The 21,027-nt window shown below is 42.6% G+C and overlaps 1 protein-coding gene across 3 annotated transcripts in view; it reads left to right on the top strand.

Moving 5' to 3' along the window:
• Nucleotides 1–19,167, top strand: part of MCC (MCC regulator of WNT signaling pathway) — a 187,087-nt gene extending 167,920 nt beyond the window's left edge. For 2 of the 3 annotated variants that reach the window (XM_072360527.1, XM_072360529.1), the window contains 4 exons: nt 2,476–2,682; nt 3,173–3,270; nt 14,108–14,230; nt 15,235–19,162. In XM_072360527.1, the coding sequence (XP_072216628.1) occupies nt 2,476–2,682; nt 3,173–3,270; nt 14,108–14,230; nt 15,235–15,415 (609 nt within the window). In that variant the 3' untranslated portion in view covers nt 15,416–19,162. Of the gene's footprint in view, nt 1–2,475; nt 2,683–3,172; nt 3,271–14,107; nt 14,231–15,234 lie in introns of all 3 variants that reach the window. The other variant, XM_072360528.1, reaches the window with a different exon arrangement.
• Nucleotides 19,168–21,027: the final 1,860 nt, after the last annotated feature.

The raw sequence follows: 21,027 nt of genomic DNA, 5'->3' as shown, positions 1-21,027 counted from the left end.
CTTTTCACGTGAAATATTATTTGTTGCCACCCTGCCTCACAGGCTATATCTAAAACAGCACTCTCAGCCATTTTTTTAGCCTTTAGCCTCAATCTTCCCACTCATCCATGTTTTTTCCTATCCCGAGAGCCTCTCTAAGGGAACAGCTGACAGTTCTTCCACTTTACCACTGTTTTATCTTCACATCTCTTCTTAAAAGTTGCCTTGATATGTGAAGCCTGAGGTGTGGAGGGTAATTCGGGTATTCATGATGTTAGACTACATAACAATCTAAATTAACTGTCTTCATAAGCAGAGTAGTTAACTCACCACTGGCCCTCATGTTTATTCTGAGCTAGTAGACAGTGTAAACAAGCACCTCATCTTTAAATAGAAACTTCAAATTGATGAATAAAATAAGTTCCATAGGTCCTTTGTTCCAGAGGTTGAATTCTCATTTTTCTTTTAGAACGTAAATGTCCCTTACTTCTAGGCTGAATTTGTTTAGCTTCAGCTTCCAGCCTTGGAATATTTTGCCATTCCCTTTCCATGAAGGTAGACTATAACCCTCTGCCAGGAGTATCTTATGTTCACATAAGTGTCTGAATACTTCTCAGCCTTCACTAACCAGGCTAAGTAGATTAATGGCTTCAGAAACAGAGGATTAAGAAGCTAAGCACATACAGTTAGACAATCAGTTTTAGTTCCTTTAACTAACTTGCCTCATCATTGTTTATCACTTATTTACATTTTTTGCTACTGACAGGGAAATTAACATTGTTTGCCTAACAGCTAAATTTCTGCAAATCACATAGAACGAAACTGATTGTGCTTCTAAATTTTAATCCATAAAGAAGTAAATGAAAAAATGGATGGTTTTAAAGCTCATACAAACTTTCCCAAGCCTGAGGAGTTTTAGGATGCCGAATTTATTTTTACGTGTTTTATATTTCTGAAAAAGTCGAAGATTACTTTGGTTGCAGCATACTCTGTGTTACTGTACTGTACCTGTATGCACTGCCTACCCTTAACCCAGACAGTGAATTTCTGTTAGGAGTGTGAATTCTCTTATTCAGAGATGATTAGTCTGAATATGTTCCAGCATTGTTTACATAATCTTTGCTAATAACAAATGTCATACCGAGAAATATTTTTGAGGAGCAAGACAAGGCATCTCCGATATTCTTGTGACTAGAATATGTTTTTTGGTATAAAAAACAGTAGTGATTTGGTTTTTTAGGTGGGCATCCAAAAGTTGTCCAACAATTGTCTTTCTGAAATGTTTGCAAAGTTAGCAAATTTGTTCACAACGTTAGTAAAGAAATTGGTGCATTAACTCAGCTTGTAAATAAATGTGAAGGCAATTAGAGCTTGCCATGCTTTAATAATGAGAATGTGGTTCCAGCTTTCTAGTTGTTGGTTTGGAGGTGTTTTGTGTATCAGATGGTGTGATTTTGTGTGTCTATTTTAGGATTATTTTTATAAGTATTTTGTGGATACTGGATTTTCATAAGTTCAGAATGACCGGACATTCCATGGAATGAACTTTTCCAAATAGTCATTAAACACAAAGGGACTTCTAGTTCAAGACAACCCATCAATTGCAAGTTATGGGGTGCTGGAATTTCATTCAACCCTGCTCACTCATGCTGTGTTCATATGCTTCTGCCCAGCCACTGCCACTGAGAAGATGTTAGAGCAGAGAGGCTGTCCCCACATTGCAGTTGTTGTGTTACTGTGATTGACAGACTTGTCAGAATGGTCAATCATTTGTTTGTGAACTAGTTTTCAGAATTGGACTTTGTTCTACGAGGTACCATTATCTACCTTCTGTAAGTCATATTTATGGAAGAACTTCTAAAACTGCAGCTTTGTGACCTTCCAGTTGTGAGTAGTTGGGATTCTGGCCATTTAGAGGGGGAAAAATTAAAAATAGATATCTGGTGATGCTATACTTCGTTGCCTTTGCTGACTACTTGTACTGCAGAGGCGGGGTGTAAGGCAGGAATAGATGATTTGTGTTTGCTGCCCAAGTCTTTCAAGTGTATTCTGTTGCAATGAGATGAACCAACTCTGATTTGTTCGTATCGATAAGAAAAAGTTGGAAGCTGGCATTTAGGGGCTGTTTGATGGGGATCTCAGATACTACTGTGTTCAGGAAGGATGACATGAAGAGACATGAAGGGAAAAGTAGAACTGAAGAAATTTCAGCACCTGGCTACTTTCTCAGATAGCCAGTACTCTAGGCAGCTTGATAGCTGAATGTTGCCTCTTAGTTATGTCTGAGAGAGGATGGTGCGGCATGTGATGCTCACTTGTGGCACATACTGTCCTTCCTGACAAAGAGAGCGTGCTGTCTTAAAGAGCCTTCTGGATGCTGATAGTGTTCTTCATTAAAAGAGCACTAAAGTAATAGGAATGTTGCTTTGTTTGGTTTAATCTTCTTTTTGATAAATAGTCCCATAGAACATCATTCAGATAATGTTTCTTCGACAGGAGGAGATGGCAGAGCTCAAGGCACAGCTGTACCTACTGGAAAAAGAGAAGAAAGCGTTGGAATTGAAGCTGAGCACTCGAGAGGCCCAGGAACAGGCTTACCTTGTCCACATTGAGCACTTGAAGTCCGAAGTGGAAGAGCAGAAAGAGCAAAGAATGAGATCTCTCAGCTCAACCAGTAGTGGAAGCAAAGATAAAGTGGGAAAGGTCAGGAGTCAAAATAAGTTCCACTGCTAGCACAAGCATTATTTGTTGTGTATTCCACTTCTCTACAGTAATCTTTAGCTTGTTGATCATTCTGCTTTTGTCACTGTGTTCATGTCCTTTCTCTATTCTCTGTTAGGTGGTTCTGTACATGCTGTTACTCCTGAACACTTTGCAGAATTACTGTTAAGCCTGAACAAAAATAACTCTTTTTTTAAGGAGTATTACAACAAAGCCATTCTTCACAGGCTGTTCTGGTTGAATGTGTTATGTCTTGATTGTTGCCACTTACTGGAAACCTATAGTGGAAGAGAGAGCGAAACACTGTGTCCCCTCAAACCTAACCAGGAAAAATTGGATACTATTCCTGTGAAGCAATTAGAGCATTGTAACAACTGCCTCCTTTTGCAAGTCAGTCCATAATGATTTGAGATTTTTCAGAGTTCCCCCATTAAGACAGTAACTTCAGATATGATCTTGACTCATTTCTCAGGAATGCAGCGATGGCACCGCAACACCGTTAACGCTGGCAGAGCTGAGACCATACAGTGAAAGTGAACTGACAGCTGAACTTACAAATGCACTCAGGCGGTAAGCAACTTCCTTCACAAGAAATGTGACTTGTTTTGTAGTTCTAAGGGAACATTTAGTTCCAAGCCCATACTCTTACCTTCAAATGTTTTTAGGATTGATTACAGAATTCACCTCTGAGAACGAAAATGATCAAAGTTCTTCTCATCTTCCCTCCTCTTTTGCTCTTGAAAGGGAACATTGAAGGGAAGCTGTCCAGAGAGACCTGGAACAGGCTGAAGAAGTGGGCCCACATGAACCTAATGAGGTTACACAGGGCGAAGTGCAAGGTGTTTGCACTTGGGCTGGGGCAATCCTGGGTGTTTATACAGGGTGTGGGAAGATCTCCTTGAGAGCAGTCGTGTGGAGAAGGACTTGGAGATCCCAGTGCCTGACCACTCTCTGAGAAAATGTTCTTTCTTATGTCTAATCTAAACCTCTTCTGGTACAAGACTTATAATCAATTATATCCTAGGCATGTTTCTGTGGAAAGCCATTTACCACAGTTTTCCAGGACTGTGGGATGTGACTGATTTTGAACATCTTCTGTTTTGGTTTTCTACTGTCCCCAGGCAAGCAGCCTGACAGTCCCAGCTCTCATGTGTGCCGGTCCCTTTGCAGCAGTGCCAGATCTGAAGCACAGCTGGAGCAGAGCTGTCCAGAGCTGTGCTGTGCCAGGCCCTCAGTGAGCACCAGATGGGGCAGAATGTCTATCCTTCTAAGTGCAGAGCAGTTCACCAGCCCTCGTGGACACAGAGCTACTGGTGCATCCTGTGGCCCTCCCCCTGGTGGTGGCACCTCCCTCCTGATACTCACTAACACAGCACAGCATCCTGTCATCTGCTCCCAGTCCCATGCTGGCCAGACTTCGTGGCACTGAGGGCAAACTACCCTGTACCTTAAATTTCCCTAAAGTTGTATAAAATTGGGTTGAATTTTAAATCTTTGAATGCATGAAATGTCAGGAATTTTGTTCTGTATTCAAGCAAGAGCATGAGACACAAAGCAGCAACATTGTTTGCTTGAGGGTATGCAGAAAACCTGTAATAATGGCAGGATTGTAGTTCTGATCTTTGGCTGAGATGGGTGTTTGCAGGTTAGAACTTGGGTATGAGTTACAGCAGTGGAAACTGTAGTGATTTTCATTACTCAGATGATGCGTTTGCCTCCTGAGTATGTAACTGGAGCTACAGTTTGATTTTGAAGAACACTGTTGTGTGAAACATTAGCTTTCCAGAGAAAGAGAAAATTGATGTCTCAACAAGCTGCTTTTGTGACCAGCCCGGTCTTATCCAGAGTTTGCAGTTACACATTAACTAGGTGCATGTTTGTGCAGCCATTTCCACTGCACCAGCTGTGTGGTAAACTCCATAAGTACATTCACTGCTGAAGTGGTTGTTTGAGTTCTTCTACCTTTTGTAAGACAAAGGTATACAGTATCTAACTAGATGGTTGTATTTTGAACCTCTGCAGAATGCTACTGGCAGTTCTGACTGGAACGTGTAGTTTGCTTTTCTGATGTTTGCACCCCTTAAATGGTGGAATGTCCTCTCTGGCAGCTCTGGTGTTTCAATCCTGGAGTGCTTTTCCCATTGCTTGCAGTGTGCCTTGGGGACAGTTACACCTGAAAGGCATTAGGTAAAAATGTAAGATATTACTATACAAAATCCATAAAACTCCTACCATTGACTTAATAATCTGGCAGAAGTTAAATGTTTAGTTAGTTTGATACCAGGAACAACGTTCTGCGATTAAAGCAATGGAAACCACCACTTGCACACAGGCAGACAAAACCCATCAGCAAACTCATTTGCTTAATCATTGCTTGGAGCCCTGGCCTCCCCATGTCAGTCACACTCCATACTGGTCCAGCAAGCAGCTCCACTGGCGTCTTCTGCCTTCAGTCAGACTGTAACTTCTTCCTGTTCCTGTTATTTCTTCTTGGATTTTGAGAAGATACCAGTGACCTGAGTTAGTGGAGACCTGAGTAAAGTCATGACATGTGGTTTGCTGACAACACAGAGTAAAAAGAATTGCTTTATCTCCTATGCTTTAAGTTGATTAGCATGGATTTCTAGGCAGGAGCCTAGCAAGTACAGTTTGTCAGGCAGAAATGGGGAACAAAAATAATCCGATTAAACCGTACATAAATTCTGGAGTGAAGGCTCTCTGTGTAATGGAAATATGGCTGTACTAAATGTGATTGCTAGTGCCACTGGGGCTCAAGCGTCATTACCATGGACTGTGTGGACAGCATGTATTTTTCCCAAAACTGTGTGCTGGTTCGGTCTGCCTGAGTTCTTTGTCTTCTTATGCTGAAGTCTTCTGCCTGAAAGTTAGTAGAAAGTCTGTCTAGGATGTTGAGAAAGCATACTGGAACTTGATTAGCAGCAGCAGTGCTAAAAAAAATACCAGCAGTTCTTAGCTGGGGTTACTGGGATAGATGGAGCTTCAGCTACAGCAATGGAAATCATACCATCGTGGATCCACAAAAGAGCTTTGAAAGTAATCGAAGTGTATTCTCCTCTGCACAAGTGCTGCTACAACACGGAATGGGACAGCCAGCGCTGCAAGAGTAGGAGACTCAAATTTGATGTGATTGCTTTTGGTGCTTTCTGTCTGAGAGGGAATATGGTGACAATCAGCAGCCCTGCTTGCTACCCTTCTTCCCACCCTGTCTTCACAAAGACAAAAGCATTGGCAGCGTGTCCCCACCCCCACAGCTGATGTTTTCCCATTCTTTGTTGCTGCAGAACTGTCAGGTTCTTCTGATTCAATTGAAGTAGAGTGAAACCCAAATAAAACAGCAGGATGCAGGCATCCTTTCGATTTTGGGGTAGTCTAGAGGCTTTTGGGTGACTTAGTCTGCAAACATGAAAGTTACCTGCAAATTCCATGTTGTAAAGATAAATCTAGGATAACAAGTTAGTGGTATTGCAGACTCGGATAGCTGGTTTAGAGACATGTTCCAGCATGGGCAAGCATAAATATTTTGTACTGGACTTCATCAATTTTGTTTTTTTTTCCTTTGCTAATGGAATGATGTATTAGTACCATTCACTTGAGTTTGACATATCCATAAACAAGCTTGCTGGCAGAAGATACTTTATTCTTGAGGCAGCAAAATGTATTCCCAGCAGCCCAATGGCCTGGCACTGACACTTAAGTATTTGCCAGAGGCCAGTTGTATCATTATAGCAGGGTGATAACAAGGTTGATGTAATGGACTTGTTTATTATTTATTTATCAACTGAGTTTGTTCATTCTATGAAAAATGGCCAAGTTGGCAAGACTGAAAAATCTTCCTCTCCACTTGGTAGAAGGGCTCTGACCGTTGAGGTGCACAGCCTCAGTGTTGTGCTGTCTCTTTTTTCTTTCCTGAGCTTTCTGTATTTTGTGTATGTATTTAGAGGTTCCTTTATAAGCATTATAAGGGTATTTGGGGAAGGAAGAATGATAACAATCATGGCGGACAAAGCATGCTATACCTAGACTGACTTTTGAGACCTTGGATAATGGGTTGGCAGAAAACAATGGATGTTTAAGTGCTGTGGAGAGTCACATGAATTTTGTCAGTCTAGACATGTTTCATTCGGTATCTACCAAACAAAGGATGACTTAGCATATGTCAATACAACAAAGAAGTTATTTATTTTCTGCCTCTTGATGACTTCTGAACCTAGAGAAGCTGCTAAGTGATGCTACTTATTGGGAAGTCCCCACACAGAGGCAAAAAGGGTGGTAATCAGAAGGACTGTCAAACAGTATTTTTGTCTTAACAGATGCATTGCACAGAGCTATCATACTGCCTGTCCGGAATTAAAATCTCTAGGTCATCGGTGTCCAACCTTTCAGCTTGCCAGGTCTGCGTTGAGTGAATAGGAATCGTCTTGGGGCGTATACAAAAAGGTCACTCCAAAAATAATGACTCCTATGTTCCCATGGAACGGCAGCTGATTAAATGGCACAATAACACTATTTGATGGAGCGAGACCTTAAAATACAGTTTTTCAACGTGGACACCATAATTTGCCATGCATTTTTGCCAGTGATGAGCAGGAGCCTGTATGCCATGCTGACAAACATCTGCAGCAGTGGATATGACCCACTGTTGCTGTCACCACTGCTGAAACAGACCACCCACTGCTCACATCCTCTGTTTGGTCTCTAGAAATGTTCACGAGTGTCAGTGAATGTCAGTGGGTACCATTTTTTTTCTGCATGGAGGAATTCAGCTTACTTCATCAGCACTTCTATCTCAGATGCCATTTTGTCAGAGTTCCCCTCTGCTGCCATCTGTCACATGGCAGCAGCATGTAATGGAATATTCTGGGAAGGTTCAACCTCTACTGCCGTACCACCAAAAAGCTCAGACTTTGCTTTCAAGTCTTTGCTTGAAAAAGAGCAGCAAAAGCACAGGACTGGTGGGATACGTGACCCTATTTTTGTGAAACTAATGCATAACCTGGTTTGCTGGCAGTGGCTGCAATTCTCAGTGATGTCTCAAGATGTTCATCAAGATTTTTGATGATATTTTACTCCTCCTGTACTACATCCTTGAAGATAGTTGTTCACAAATGTACACACTGCCAAAAAGTGATGACACAAATAAGATGTGATTGTGAAGGGAGGGATGTTTTTCTCTGGTGAGAGTGGGCTTATAAAAGTAAAGAGACATGGACAGGTTTTTGAGTTGAATGTCTGATTGCAGCCTCTGTTCAGTTCACCTGAAAATTCCCAGGTGAATTATTTCAGGTAACTGAAAGTGGACCTGCAGATGTTCCAAAAAAATGATGTTTTTTCTTGCTTTTCTTGGTTATTCTTCTCAAATATCTTTATGTAAACAGAAATAGGAGCTGCGTATTTTTTGCTCTTCACAGGACTGTGTTTAGTCAGCAAATCAAAATGCATAACCTTATTTGCCATAACTTGAGCAGGCACTGCACTGCCGCCCTCTTTGTGCCCTGTTCCCAGCTTAGAGAGTGTTAATAGCTTGCTGATGTTCGGTTGTTGCTAGGCAGTGGGTTCACATCTGGGGCTGGACTGCTAGGGAGCAGGGCCGCAGTGATAGCTGTGCCAGGACACATGCGGCCCACAGGCTGTGGACTGGACATGGCTGTTCTAGTAGGTATATCAAATGGGATGTAGAATTGTATCTTATGTAGTAGCTTCTGTCTGGTTTACTGAAACACAGCAGTGGTTCTTTGTTGTCTCGGGTCCTTATGCCTTTGTGAAGACCACAGCCCTGTGCTGTGCTAGCCTTCTTGTTTTGGAGTGCAACCATTCCAACAGAAAGCTGTGCCAAAGCATGGCAGTGACTGTATCCCAGTATTATATCTGTCAAAATTAAATCAAGACACAAACCTTTATTTTAAACTTTCACAAACTTCATATGGCTACATCTTAACTTGGCATGTTTTCAAGGGCTACCCCTATTTTCTTTACGGTTGGATCCAGTAGTAGATCTTCTAAATTCAGGCCCATCTTGATTATCAGAAGGGCCCCTCCTTGGAAGTGAAAAGTGGAAGGCTGGAAACAGATCATGTTGTAATAGTTCAGATTGAAAATTAGTCTTAAAAATCGAATTAGGAAAATCCTTTCTTCTCGGTCAGCAGAGTGAACATACAGTTGAGATAATTAGAGCAGCGGGGGACAGTTTGTCATGAATGAACTACTGAGAAGTTTTTCAGTATCATCTGTGTCTTACCTGGTGCTTTTTGCCAGGTATTTTATATTTACTTATACCTTATACACGCTGAATTATACTTATACTTATACTTATACACGCTGAATTTTGAGACCCTACTCAAGGTGCTTGACAAAAAAAGCATGAAGAAAGCAGTGCTGTTTTGAAGCATTCAGCATCTTCTTTGTGGTCAGAAAAGGATACTTCTGTGTGGGTAGCAGTCGCTGCTGGTATTCTCATGTCTACCAGTGCCCAAGGAGGTGAACCAGGAAGATGCAGCATTCTGGGAGGGCTGTTTTAACAATCCGTTAGCATTTGAGTAGTGCTGTTTGGTGCTTCTTAAAAAAATATATGAAATCTGTTATGTATTAACTGGTTTCTGCAGCAGGCCAGTTCAAGCCAGTGAGACAAGCGTGCCTGGGAATTGGCATGGGGATTCTGCATGCAAGACTGACACAAGATGTTAGTTTAAACTGCTGATGAAAGTAGAGTTTGTCTGCATTCCTTTTGAATGTCCATCTGTGACCTCCTGGGGAAAAGGGAGTTGAACGTCTAGAAGAAAATCATTACATGTCACCCTGCTCGGCTGGACCTGGAGGTGGCAGAAGGAAATGGCAGGATGTGGAGAAGCGGGCTAGGAGCTGCTCATGGGAAGTAGGAGGCATGAGTCTTTGGTTCTGTGGGGTTTCCCATTGCTCCTGCAAGCCCCAGTGCCTGGCCAGCCAGGGCAGGCACCCATACACAGGAGCCCTGAGGCCCTTCTTCCCCAGAGGGAAGAAGGAATATGCCTAGGAAGATTGCTGGCATATAAATCTGAATATGCCTCAGAAATCCCAGACAGGAGAGAAAATAGAAGGTGCTGCAGACCTCACTTACATTATTCTGGGCCAAACATGGTGTTGTTGTATGGAGGCCAAACTGACAGAATCTTCAGAAGTGTACCCTATGTTATATAATTAACTATATGGCTCTGGCAGGATTCCACCTTCTGTGCAGTGGTAGCTTTGAAACTAGATAAAATGCTCAGCCCTGTCAGCTTGCTTTTCTATTAAAACCATCCGGTAAGTGTGAAACAAAAAGCCCTTGAAAACTGCTTAGCAACTGCCCACTGAATGTTTGGATTGTGAAAGTAAAAAAGTCTTGGTTACCAGCATATTCTACATTCTATTGGGTGTACTGTTTTACTGGATGTCAGAATAGGCTCCAAATACACTATTCTGAACTTTTTCTTGGAAACTGTAGTCAAGGGATTCCCCAGCTGATTTCCTAATTGCCCTGCAGCATAGAGTCCCTGTGCTGGAAGTGAGCCATACTCTCAGATCATGAGCTTGTTCCCTTTTCTGGGAACACACATTCATTTTCTTGGTGCCCATGAGGTTCTTTGGATGTGTTTTCTGCCATTCTAGCTGCAATAGCTAATTGAAAGAGAAACTGCTGGGAGAAAAGCTGCGCTGACTTCTGCAGTCCAGTTGAGTTGTGAGTTGGAGGGTCACAACAGTAGTGTTGACCTAAAAATGTTTGCCTCTGCTCCCTTTCCATCAAAAAACACACAATTGCTTTCTCAGGCTTCATTCTTTTCTGTAGCACAGCCCAGGGGTAGGGCAGCAGCCTGAGCTTGGCATGCAGCCTTCTCTACTAGTTTCTTCTCTAGACACTGACAGCAGGCCATGCCGCGACTGTGAGACAGCCCCTAACAGGATGTTCATGCGGTGGCATGAAATGCATCTCCACCTCAGTTCACAGTTCTGACACTTTCTCATCCCGGAAAAGATGCTGCGTATGACTAGGACTATTGTTCTAAAACATCCTGTTTTATTAAGCCTGTAGTGACTGATTCTTAAGATCACAGAGCACAGCCCTTCCAAATAAATACCTGGGGGAACTGGTGGATAGCAAGCTGGGCATAAGCCAGCAATATACCCTCACAGCTCAGAAAGGCAACTGTATCCTGGGCCACATCAAAAGAAGCACACCCAGCAGGGCAGGGGAGGTGATCCTACCCCTCTGCTGTGCTCTGGTGGGATCTCACCTGGGGTGCTGCATCCAGATCTGAGGTTTCAGTACAGGAGAGACCTGTTGGAGTCTGTCCAGAGGAGGGCCACAAAAGTGATCCAGAGGATGGAACATCACTCCTACAAGGACAGGCTGAGAGGGCTGGGGCTGTTCAGCCTGGAGGAGAGAAGGCTCCAAGGTGACCTGAGAGCAGTGTTTCAGTATCTGAAGGGGAGCTGTAAGGAAGAAGTGGACAGGCTCTTCTGCAGGGGCTGTTCTGACATAGGAAAATGGTTTCAATCTTAAAAAAGGAAAGATTTTGACAGGTTATACGGAATAATTTTTTCACACTAGTGGTGGTGAAGCAGTGGAACAGGTTGCCCAGAGTAGAGGTAGATGCTCCATCCCTGCTGACATTCAGGGTCAGTCTGGATGGGGCTCTGAGAACCCAGGTCAAGGTATGGATGTTCGTTCCAGATGAGCTGGATTAGGTGAACAGTTCTAACCTTCTGTGATCATGCTGGCTTGCAGTAGCATTCAGGAAAGTTACGTGGCTGTGGAAATCATGAAGACGTCTAATTCTGTAACGCTTCAAAGGAATGCAGAGAGCACCTCAGAATCCACTATCACTTGTTTTTGCTGCCGGACTAAAGAATAAGTTCTGGAAAGACACAAATGAGGATAGTTCTCTGTCTAAGTAGAGCTAATAAGTGTGTGAAATGAGAAGCAGCAGCATTATTGAGCATGGGAGAGCAGGCACTGGCAAGTACTCTTCCACTGACCTCAGCCTCAGGAAAAGGCAACAGATCCATCTGGATCTCATCACTGCACACTAGAGAATGCATGTGTCCTAGTGGTGTACCTTCGGTGCACCCGTATTTGTAGCATTGCACTGTTAACTGTGTATGTCGGGGGCTCAGAGCTGGCATCTAGGAGTTGTGTGAGCAGCTCAGAGAGGCCCGGGGTGTTAGCACTCTGCTCACTGTGCCTTTGGCAAGCAGTAGGCAAAGGTGTTGCAGGACAGATTTAAAATAAATAATCTTCTGATGCTGTAACTGAGGTCAGACAGTGTGACTGGTTGGACGGCTTGGGTGCGGAAGCTGACGAACTGACAGTGGTTTTGGCAGGTAACAGTCACCTTAACAGCCGAACTTCATTGTGTGCGAAAAGTTCCTCCAGTCCTTCCCCGCTGCATTTTTTTCCACGTGGCTTTTGTTACCCCAGGTTTATCAGGGTATCTTGGCTGCTGTGTGTGGCTCTGCAGGGTCCCTTCCCTTGGGACTGTACACGGTTGTTTCACAGCTGTTCTTTTTCTCCCACATAATATTGCACTGACCAGATAGGTAGGAATTTTAGTGTTTCTCTCCCCAGACACTGCAGATGTTTTTCCCTGCCTAGCTCTGCGCTACTGAGCGTTTCCCACAGCCCCTGTCTGAGTCCCTTGGAGCTGGCAGACCCCACCTGCAGTCCCACGCGCTGTGGTTCTTACAGCAGCTCACACACACTGGCTGACATGTCTGACCCATGATGGGTTCATCGTCATGTAAAAACTGGTTTACTTCCTGTTTGCTTTGCAGAAAACAAATCTCAAAGAAATTACGGTAAAAAAAAAAAAAAACAAAAACAAAACAGCACTGTGCCGAGGCATTCCATCAGCTAAAAAGGGACATAAAGGAATAAAATCTGTATTAAGGGTGGGAGGTGGTGAGCTTGTAACCCCTGAGGGAAAATACTGAGTAATTTGAAAACAGTGCAGTACTTCAGTGAAAGGATCTGTAAGGAATATCACAGTTGCTCATCACAGGGCCTCTCCTTAACCTGGCTGGTACGTCAGCATCTGCAGAGTGCTGGAGTATTTCAGAGCTGTTCTGTTGCTGAGGCAGATGGACACGGCGCAGTGTGCCACGTGCTGTCGTGTCTGGCTGTGTCTGGTTGTAGGATGCTGCCGCAGCCGGGCCAGCACAAGCACTGCAGGCAGTGAGCGGGCAGACAGCTTCTGTTCGGCCTGCAGGAGGCCTTTGCAACATGTCAGGTTATAAACACATGTCCAGCTCTCCTAGAGAAAATCTCTTGGTGTCCTGACAGGGTAGCTTCAGTGTGAAGAAGTGTGTCCTCCTCGGTACAGGGCAGTGTTCGTTTCCATTTAGGATGGTGTTTGGCCCAGCTGTGAGGCTTCACATTCTGCCCTGGATGCAGTGCAGGCGCAGTGCAGGCACACTGCGTCCAGCTGCAGCTGGGCAGCTGCCCTGTGAGCACTGCGGGGGTGGTGCCCAGGTGAAACCCTCCCTAGAACTCCCGTATTATCCACTTTTCTTTTGCTCTTAGAGATTTGATAAGATGTCCTATTCACATTTTGGCACACTTCTTGTAGTTAGTTTTCTGTTAGTATTTGGTAGCTATTTTAAATACCAATAATTGTGTTGTACTGGCATTTCAAACCTCACTACGGAGGTTTCATTTGAAAGAGTTGCTGATAGAAAAGAATTCTTGTGTTCATTCATTTATATTTCTTTTGCTTCACCTTTTCCATTTGTTCTCCTCTCTTGTTCTTATCTCTGTCTTCTCACTGCAGTATGAGCTGGACTTGCTGGCTCCTACGGAAACCACTGATCTACCGTAATTCACACTGTAGTTTAGATCACTTGGGTAAAAATTGGAGTACCTAACTGAAATCAAGGGATATTGCTCTCCATCTGTAGGCATTTCTAAGTACAGATTTGTTTAGCAAATCGAGCTTAAGGGTAAATCTGGTACGTCGCTGTTAATCAAAATTCTGATGATGTGATCATCGTGATGCTTGATTTCTCTTTATAGTTTATTCTGTTACCTGAATCAAGGCACACAAGTTGACATGTTCCAGGTATCCTTAAAAAAATACACTGCGACTACTCGTTGGTGTGATTTGGCACATAGAAGGCAGCAACGCACCAGAGGTTTCTTCTCCTTTCTGTTTGCTGTGCCTCTGAGCCTGTGTTCTAAAGCAGTGAATTTTATACAGTTAGCTTTTGGAAAAGCTTTACATAAGAATGATTTCCTTAATTGTCCATGTTAAGTTATATTAAATATTTCTATCTGTAGACACAACTTCGGAAGAAACTTGATGACCATTCATGCTTTTGCAAGCTCAAGTGTTATTTCTGCTTTGAAAATAGTTTTCTCCTTCCTTTTCTCCTAATACAGAGAGAAGAAACTGAAAACTAGAGTGCAGGAGCTGGTGGGTGCTTTGGAGAGGCTCACAAAAAGCAGTGAAATCAGACATCAACAGTCCGCAGAATTTGTTAATGACCTGAAAAGGGCAAACAGGTAAAGGATCTCCCAGCTGGTGGATGCACCACTGGCTCTTTATTTATTTGTTTATTCATTTTTGCTTTGTTCTAGTAATGCACTGTAATCCTCACCGTGTTGTCATGACCATTTCTGGATCCTTGCATTCACACAGGTTGAATGCTGAAGGTTAGATGTGGAGGAGGGATGCTGAAAACTACATAGCTAAAAACAGAGTGGAGGGAACAGGTTGATCATAACTGTGTTGCAAGGAAGCACAATATTATTTAAAACAAACAAAAACCTGAGTCTTCCATTTGATCAGACTTCAAAATCTGTTGTTTTGTTTAAATTTCTCCTTTTCCTGTGGCTCCAGCCTCTTTAACAAACCAGCTTCAGTAGTCACACTTAAAATGTATTGCTCAGTCAGTACTTGTGGGTGTACTGAGAATATGGGTTTTATCTGCCTTTCCTTCACAGTGTAATTTTCATTAATACGTTACGCTAAGGAGAGAAAGCCCTTGTGGTGAGGAACAGCACCCGCCTCAAGCTCTTCTACTGAACGAGGTGGATGTGTAAAAGATATTTATATAGAAGATACTTAACAGCTGGCGAATAAGCATGAGGTGTCAGACTCTCATGATCATTTTCAAATGCAGCTGTTTACTCAGTGCTGAACTTTTGTAACCAGACTCTGGCCACCAGAGAATCATAAAGCATCACATGCTTAATGTTGTAGTACAGTATACCAACTCTAAGTCTTCTTTGTGCATTGAACCATGTTCAGATACTTTTGAGTAACCAGTTTACTGGTAAAGATGTGTACTTGTCCAAAGAAGGTACAGAGCTTAGCAACAATTCACGTTCACATCAATGAGCTGTAGGTCAAATGAGTTTTAAAGCTCCAGTAAATGTCAGGAAGAGGGACCAAGTTTTTGAGGGCCCTGTAAAATGCGTTTTGTTTCTGGCTGGGGTTATTTTCTTTGCGCTTGCTGTGAGCAGGCTTTTTTGAATGACTTTGTATTGCCTTGTATTTCTAACAGCAACTTGGTAGCCGCATATGAAAAAGCAAAGAAAAAGCATCAAAATAAGCTGAAGAAACTGGAATCGCAAATGATGGCCATGGTGGAGAGACATGAAACACAAGTCAGGATGCTCAAACAAAGAATAGCTTTACTAGAAGAAGAGAACTCCAGGCCACACACAAATGAAACTTCACTTTAAGTGCATCTCTTTCAGAGATCTCAGTGCCATCACGGAATTCTGTATTTTGGAGGCTGGCTTTTAGGTTGCTTCAGTGCTGAGGTCTGACCTATCAACACAGGCACAGTTCAGCACCATCTCTCAGATCTCGGCTGTCCAGCCAGGAGTTATGGGGATAATCTAAGCATTAATTGTTAATTGACTGTTAAATAATGTAAAATGGCAGTGCCTGACTTACCATGCTATAATTATGTACCTTGTCTGTGTCATTATGTCTTTACTCATACAGGTTCTCTTCCGTTTTATGTCCTATGGGTGATTGCATCACATAGGAAAATACTTCATGTTGATAGGTTTTAATTTGGGCAGGTTGGAGGTAATCTGAGTTTTTCTGATAGCCGAGTCCCTCTGCACACAGCTGTACACAAGACACGCTTAGATGGTTTAAGCCATCTGAACAGATGGCTGCAGTTCAGGAAGCTCATAGGCTTGTTTGCGTTGTGCTCCACAGTAGCAGTACTGTTAACTAACAGCGCTGATAAGGTAGGAAAGCTGCTTCTGATTTGGGGAGGGGATGAAACAGTATTTAAAACAAGTTGCATCTCTTCAGAGGATGAAGTATGAGTCTGTAAGAGGACTAAAGGCAGCAAGTTTTACCATGCCAGATAAGTAGTCTTTGCCAAGGTTGGTTCAGTGATTACAAGCCATCACCTGGTTTACATTTACATTGCATGGTGTTTATTTGCAACTGATTTGTGAGTTTCCTTGCCAGCACATTGTAGCCAGGGTTTTCCATAAGAGGCTAGGCAGTCTTTGTCAGCTGTAGAGATTTCAGTGCATTTTTCTTTTGTCAGGAGGTAGAATGGCATCTTTGAACACTTCTAACCAAAAAAGGTACTTAGTAGAAACGTACCTGTTTCATGTTGAATACATACACACAGTACTATAAACGTGTAGGTGTGTGGATGTACAGCCACAAACAGAATGTGAATGAGGCCTTCATAGAGCTCTGTAGATTAATTTTTGTTACGTTTACTGTTCTTCTGTTTAAGCCATGTCATGTTAGTGCATTATCATGTGAATTGAGAGATGTTGGCCTATTGTGTTAAGTGGAGCATGGGGATTGGGTTGAGTTCTTGACAGATGGGAGGCTGCCCTCGTTCCCTTTTTAGATGGATTTTCATTTTCTTGACTGAGGAGAGGAGACAGTTTCCTTTTTTACATTTTAGTTTGTCCAACCATTAACACTGTAAGCCTGTTGCTGTTACTCTTGTACTCTGTATTTCTCAAGCTCAGTCCAGTAAATCAGACTTCAGGAGTTGTCCATCACTGTTGGTTCATGTGTTGAGTTGCACCTCACATTCTAGTATACGTGCAATTACAGAAACTTCTCTCATTTAGACCAACAATTTCTAATTCAAACAAAGCATTTTTATAGGATTGGTTTTATCTGGTAGTGGCTTAGGCTTACAGGTGTGAGAATTTGTGTTCAGAATATGGCATTGTTGTTAAGTGTTGATTTCAACTGAATCAACAGTTTGTGTTCATTACACCTCTGATTTCATTACTGGCATCTCTGTTTTACTTATTGCCAGATATACCTGGCAAACTCTTACGGCTGAAGGTAATTTCTATTCTATTCTGCTGTGGCTGCCATTTTCTTCTTTCCTTAGGGTAGTAATAATTATTTCGTACTTCTCCAGAGTGTGGTAAATGAGCAACAAAGCCAGCACCCTAAGTGGTTGATTGCAGCAGCACATTAAAACAATGCTGATTTCAAAACCAAGCTGTAGGTAGTGATGCCTTGGGGGTGAGTTAGGTCAGTCCTCTCTGTCAAGCTAATTGTACTTCTTAATTTATAATGCAAATTGATATTTTTGAAACCAGACTGTTGAGGGAATAAATACTGTTGCTCCGGTTTTGCTAAATGTCCTGGTTTTCCTCGGCCAACAAGTTTCTTGTCAGCAGCACTTTTTGTTTTCACCATGTGTCATTGGTAGCTGACCACACTTGTGTCTGAAGAAACAGAAAGTACACAGCTGATCGTTTCCTGCAGCGCTTACAGCTTTGTCTTCTTGGATCTGGAGCACCCATCTAGTGTAAAGGCATTTCAAATTGTCAGAGTGAAACAAACCTTTCCCTTAAGGTAGTTAGACAGTACTCTTACACGGGCTTTCCTCATGCCTTATTTTTCTGTTCCTTGGCAGCTGAAGAATCCATAAGTTCATGTCACGCAATAAAGCTTAAAGCATTTGAACCTGTCTTTATAGGGAAGATGTACAATAGGAAGCACAGAAAGTTGCAGTGTTCCTTGCAGTCTTCCTCAGGCCTAGTGATTTGCTGGTTCTGCAGAGGGCTGTGGGTGCCCGGTCCCTGGGGCTGTTCAGGACCAGACTGGATGTGGCTCTGGGCAGCCTGGCTGAGGACCCTGCACACAGCAGAGTGGCTGAAACTGAAACTATATGATCATTGTCATCCTTTTCAACCCAGGCCGTTTCATGATTCTGTGATACCATTGGCCTCCGGAGCTGCAAGAGCACACTTCTGGCTTATGTTGTTTTTCATCTACCAGGACCCCCAGACCCTTCTCTGCAGGTTTAATTCAAATGCATAGGCTTTATTATTTGCAAGCTGAATTTAGACATCATAATTTCAAACTCATAGGTAGCTGCTTCACAGTGACTAGCAGGGGCTGGTCTCTTCTCACTGGTGACAGGATGAGGGGAAATGGCCTCAAGTTGCACCAGAGTAAGGTTAGGTTGGATATCGGGAAACACTTCTTTACGGAAAGGGCTGTTAAGCACTGGAATAGGCTGCCCAGGGGGGTGGTTGAGTCACCATCCCCGGATGTGTTTAAAAACAGTTTGGACGTGGTGCTCAGGGGCAGGATTTAGGGGCGGGTTGTTAGTTAGGGTAGCATGGTTAGGTTGTGGTTGGACCTGATGGTCTGTTCCAACCTGAGCAATTCTATGAACAGCAGGTTTGTTAACAGGCAGCACCATCAGCAGCTGTAATTTGCCAGAACAAAAGTTATCTAAGTCATCAGCTACTGCTTGTCAGCATTCTACAGCAGGCCAGTGGGGACGTGTTGAAGGGTTAACTGGTACTGAGGCAGCTGGTATCTCTGAATAAAATGGCACCAATCCTGTGGCTGAGTACCAAGAAACAAGTTCCCTTTATGTACATAAGTGAACTGGTAGCACACCAATGTATGGACAAGTACTCTACCACTGACAGAAATCACCTTGAGTGGCCTAACAGTTCACCTGACCCTTGTTACCAAATTTGTACCTTAACAAAGCAACAAAAGCAGTTTCTCTTGGCAAGAACCACACATGTTGTTCACTCGTTAATTAATCTTAGGGCGGCTTATTTTCTAAATTGCTGGAGTGCATGAAACTTCTTTCTTTGTACTTCTTTTTCCTAATTAAGCATATAAATCTTCACCAGCTTGAATGTACTGTTAGCTATCGCAAAGCACACATGACTAAAACTGCATTAATGTCAGTATTGTTCTGCTGTTTTTATTAGGAGTTTCTCATTTAAAACCTCATTTAATACTGTACCATACATTGTAATTTTAGAATCTCTTCACCTTGCTGAATTAGCTTTAAATGTGTTGCTGGTTTTTAGTCTCCTAGCTGCTGTAAAATAGCTATTTTGTGTTCATTTGATATAGAATTGTACAAACTGCATTTATTTATACAGAGACATTTATAATACTTATTTTACAAATGTTCTTATATTCTGAATAAATTTCTAAAGCCGTTTCTTTTCCTTGGGGTTGCTTTGCCATACCGTGCCATCCATCTTACTGCGCAGAGGTTCTGCTAAGGGGCACCACGGTCACCTTCCCTGAGGGAAGACACTGAGGGGGATGGTGCGACACGGCCAGGGGTGCTGTAAGTGAGCTGAGGAGGAGCACAGGTACTTACCATGCACCCCCCACAGCTTCAGGGATCACACTACAAGTTGCTTGCTGGTTGAAGGCAATGTTAAACGTTCTACGGTGAAAGAAGAAGCTGTACCAGCAGCACAGGCTTTACATTTCACTCTAATCAGTAATTCTTATACTTCGGTTAAGATTGTACATTAACTCATTTAATTTTAGAGAGAAATTACAGCATAGGAGAAAACGTCAATTTAGTCATTGCTTTTTAAATCGGGTGCTTCAGCTTCTACATCCACAAATCACAAACTAAAGTCACAATCATCAGTACAGCCGATGTTACAGAGAGTTACAGATTTCATTTATTAAAACCAAAGAGCTGACCGACACGAACCCTCTGAGATAACATCATGGAAACTGAATAAAATCTGTAACTTTACATAAGTTCAACCCACAACCAGCTGTAAGTACTTTCTACTCAGCACTGATACGCCACTTCCATCCCAGTGAGGAAAACAGATTTAAGTTCTTGAGCTTAAAAGAAACAGGAGGAAGACATGAACCATCATGCATGAGCCACAGAATAAAACACGGGCTCTCTATTTTGCTGCAAGGCATGCAGTGCTGCACAGGAAAAGTTTTCTCCAGGCAGCAACATCTGAGTCAGCCCATGTCCCAGAACACGTACAGGGATTCAGTATTAAGCTGGAATTAATGAAGAAACCCCCACCTTCCTCTGTGGGGTCTGTTTTCTTCTTGTGGTTTATTTTGTTGTTGTTTTGGGATTTTTTATTTTTAAGGGGGGGGGGGGGGGAGAGGAAAGGGGTGTTTGTTTGTTTTGGCTGTTTCTTTTGTTGTTGTTTTTCCTCCCACATATTAAAGTTTCTTGCAAACCAGGATGGATTGCTCCTCAGGGCTGAAGTACTGCAGTGCCAAGCAGACAGGGTGAAGTTCTTTAAGGATCCTGTGTTACGTATAGGCTTGAGAAGTTATTTGCAGAGAGCTCTTAAATCATGCAATTTAACAAACCTTTCCTGTGCAATAGAAATATGTACCCAAGCAGTAAGAATAAATGGTTTGTCTCCCTAGTTTAATCATTTTACTCAAATGTGCTTAAAAAAAAAAACAACAACAATTTGCAAGTAAACTTTTATCAGTGAAAAGTGTTGTAGAGAACTGAGTTTGCAGGCGCTGTATTCTTAAAAAGCTGCAGATGCCTGTTTTAACATCAGCACCCCACGGGCTCTACGTATTTCTTCAGGTGGCTGAAGTGCAACCCATAATGGAAACAAACTGCAAGTTGGTTCTTGGATCAAGTATTTTCCATAAAACTCAGGGTGGACCTACTAAGTCTTAAACAGTTGTACACTGTGGGGAAAAAAAAGAAAAGAAAAAGTATATTTGTTTGTCCCCCTCCCCCAGTATTGAAAGATGAACTGAAGACACATCTTCTTCCCAGAAGTATTCCACAGCTGAGAACTACCTAAAGGTCAGTGTTCCAGTGAAGTGGAATCTGTAAGTTGGTCTAGTTTAACCTAACACTTACAATGAAAAGACAGGTTAGAACCCAAGCATTAGATTTTAACCTACTCCTACTAATCCAAGAGATTTTATCTTGCACGATCTTGATCATGGCCAATGTAATTGCTACGTCTTCTTGCTTGTAAGTTCATAACCTACTTGAAACAGTTAAATGCACACACAGCACAAATCCTACTGCATCTTTCAGTGCATATGTACAGTA

Source organism: Excalfactoria chinensis, chromosome Z, assembly GCF_039878825.1.
Source record: "Excalfactoria chinensis isolate bCotChi1 chromosome Z, bCotChi1.hap2, whole genome shotgun sequence".
In the NCBI taxonomy this organism is placed as follows: domain Eukaryota; kingdom Metazoa; phylum Chordata; class Aves; order Galliformes; family Phasianidae; genus Excalfactoria; species Excalfactoria chinensis.
This window is presented reverse-complemented; position numbering and strand designations above follow the sequence as displayed.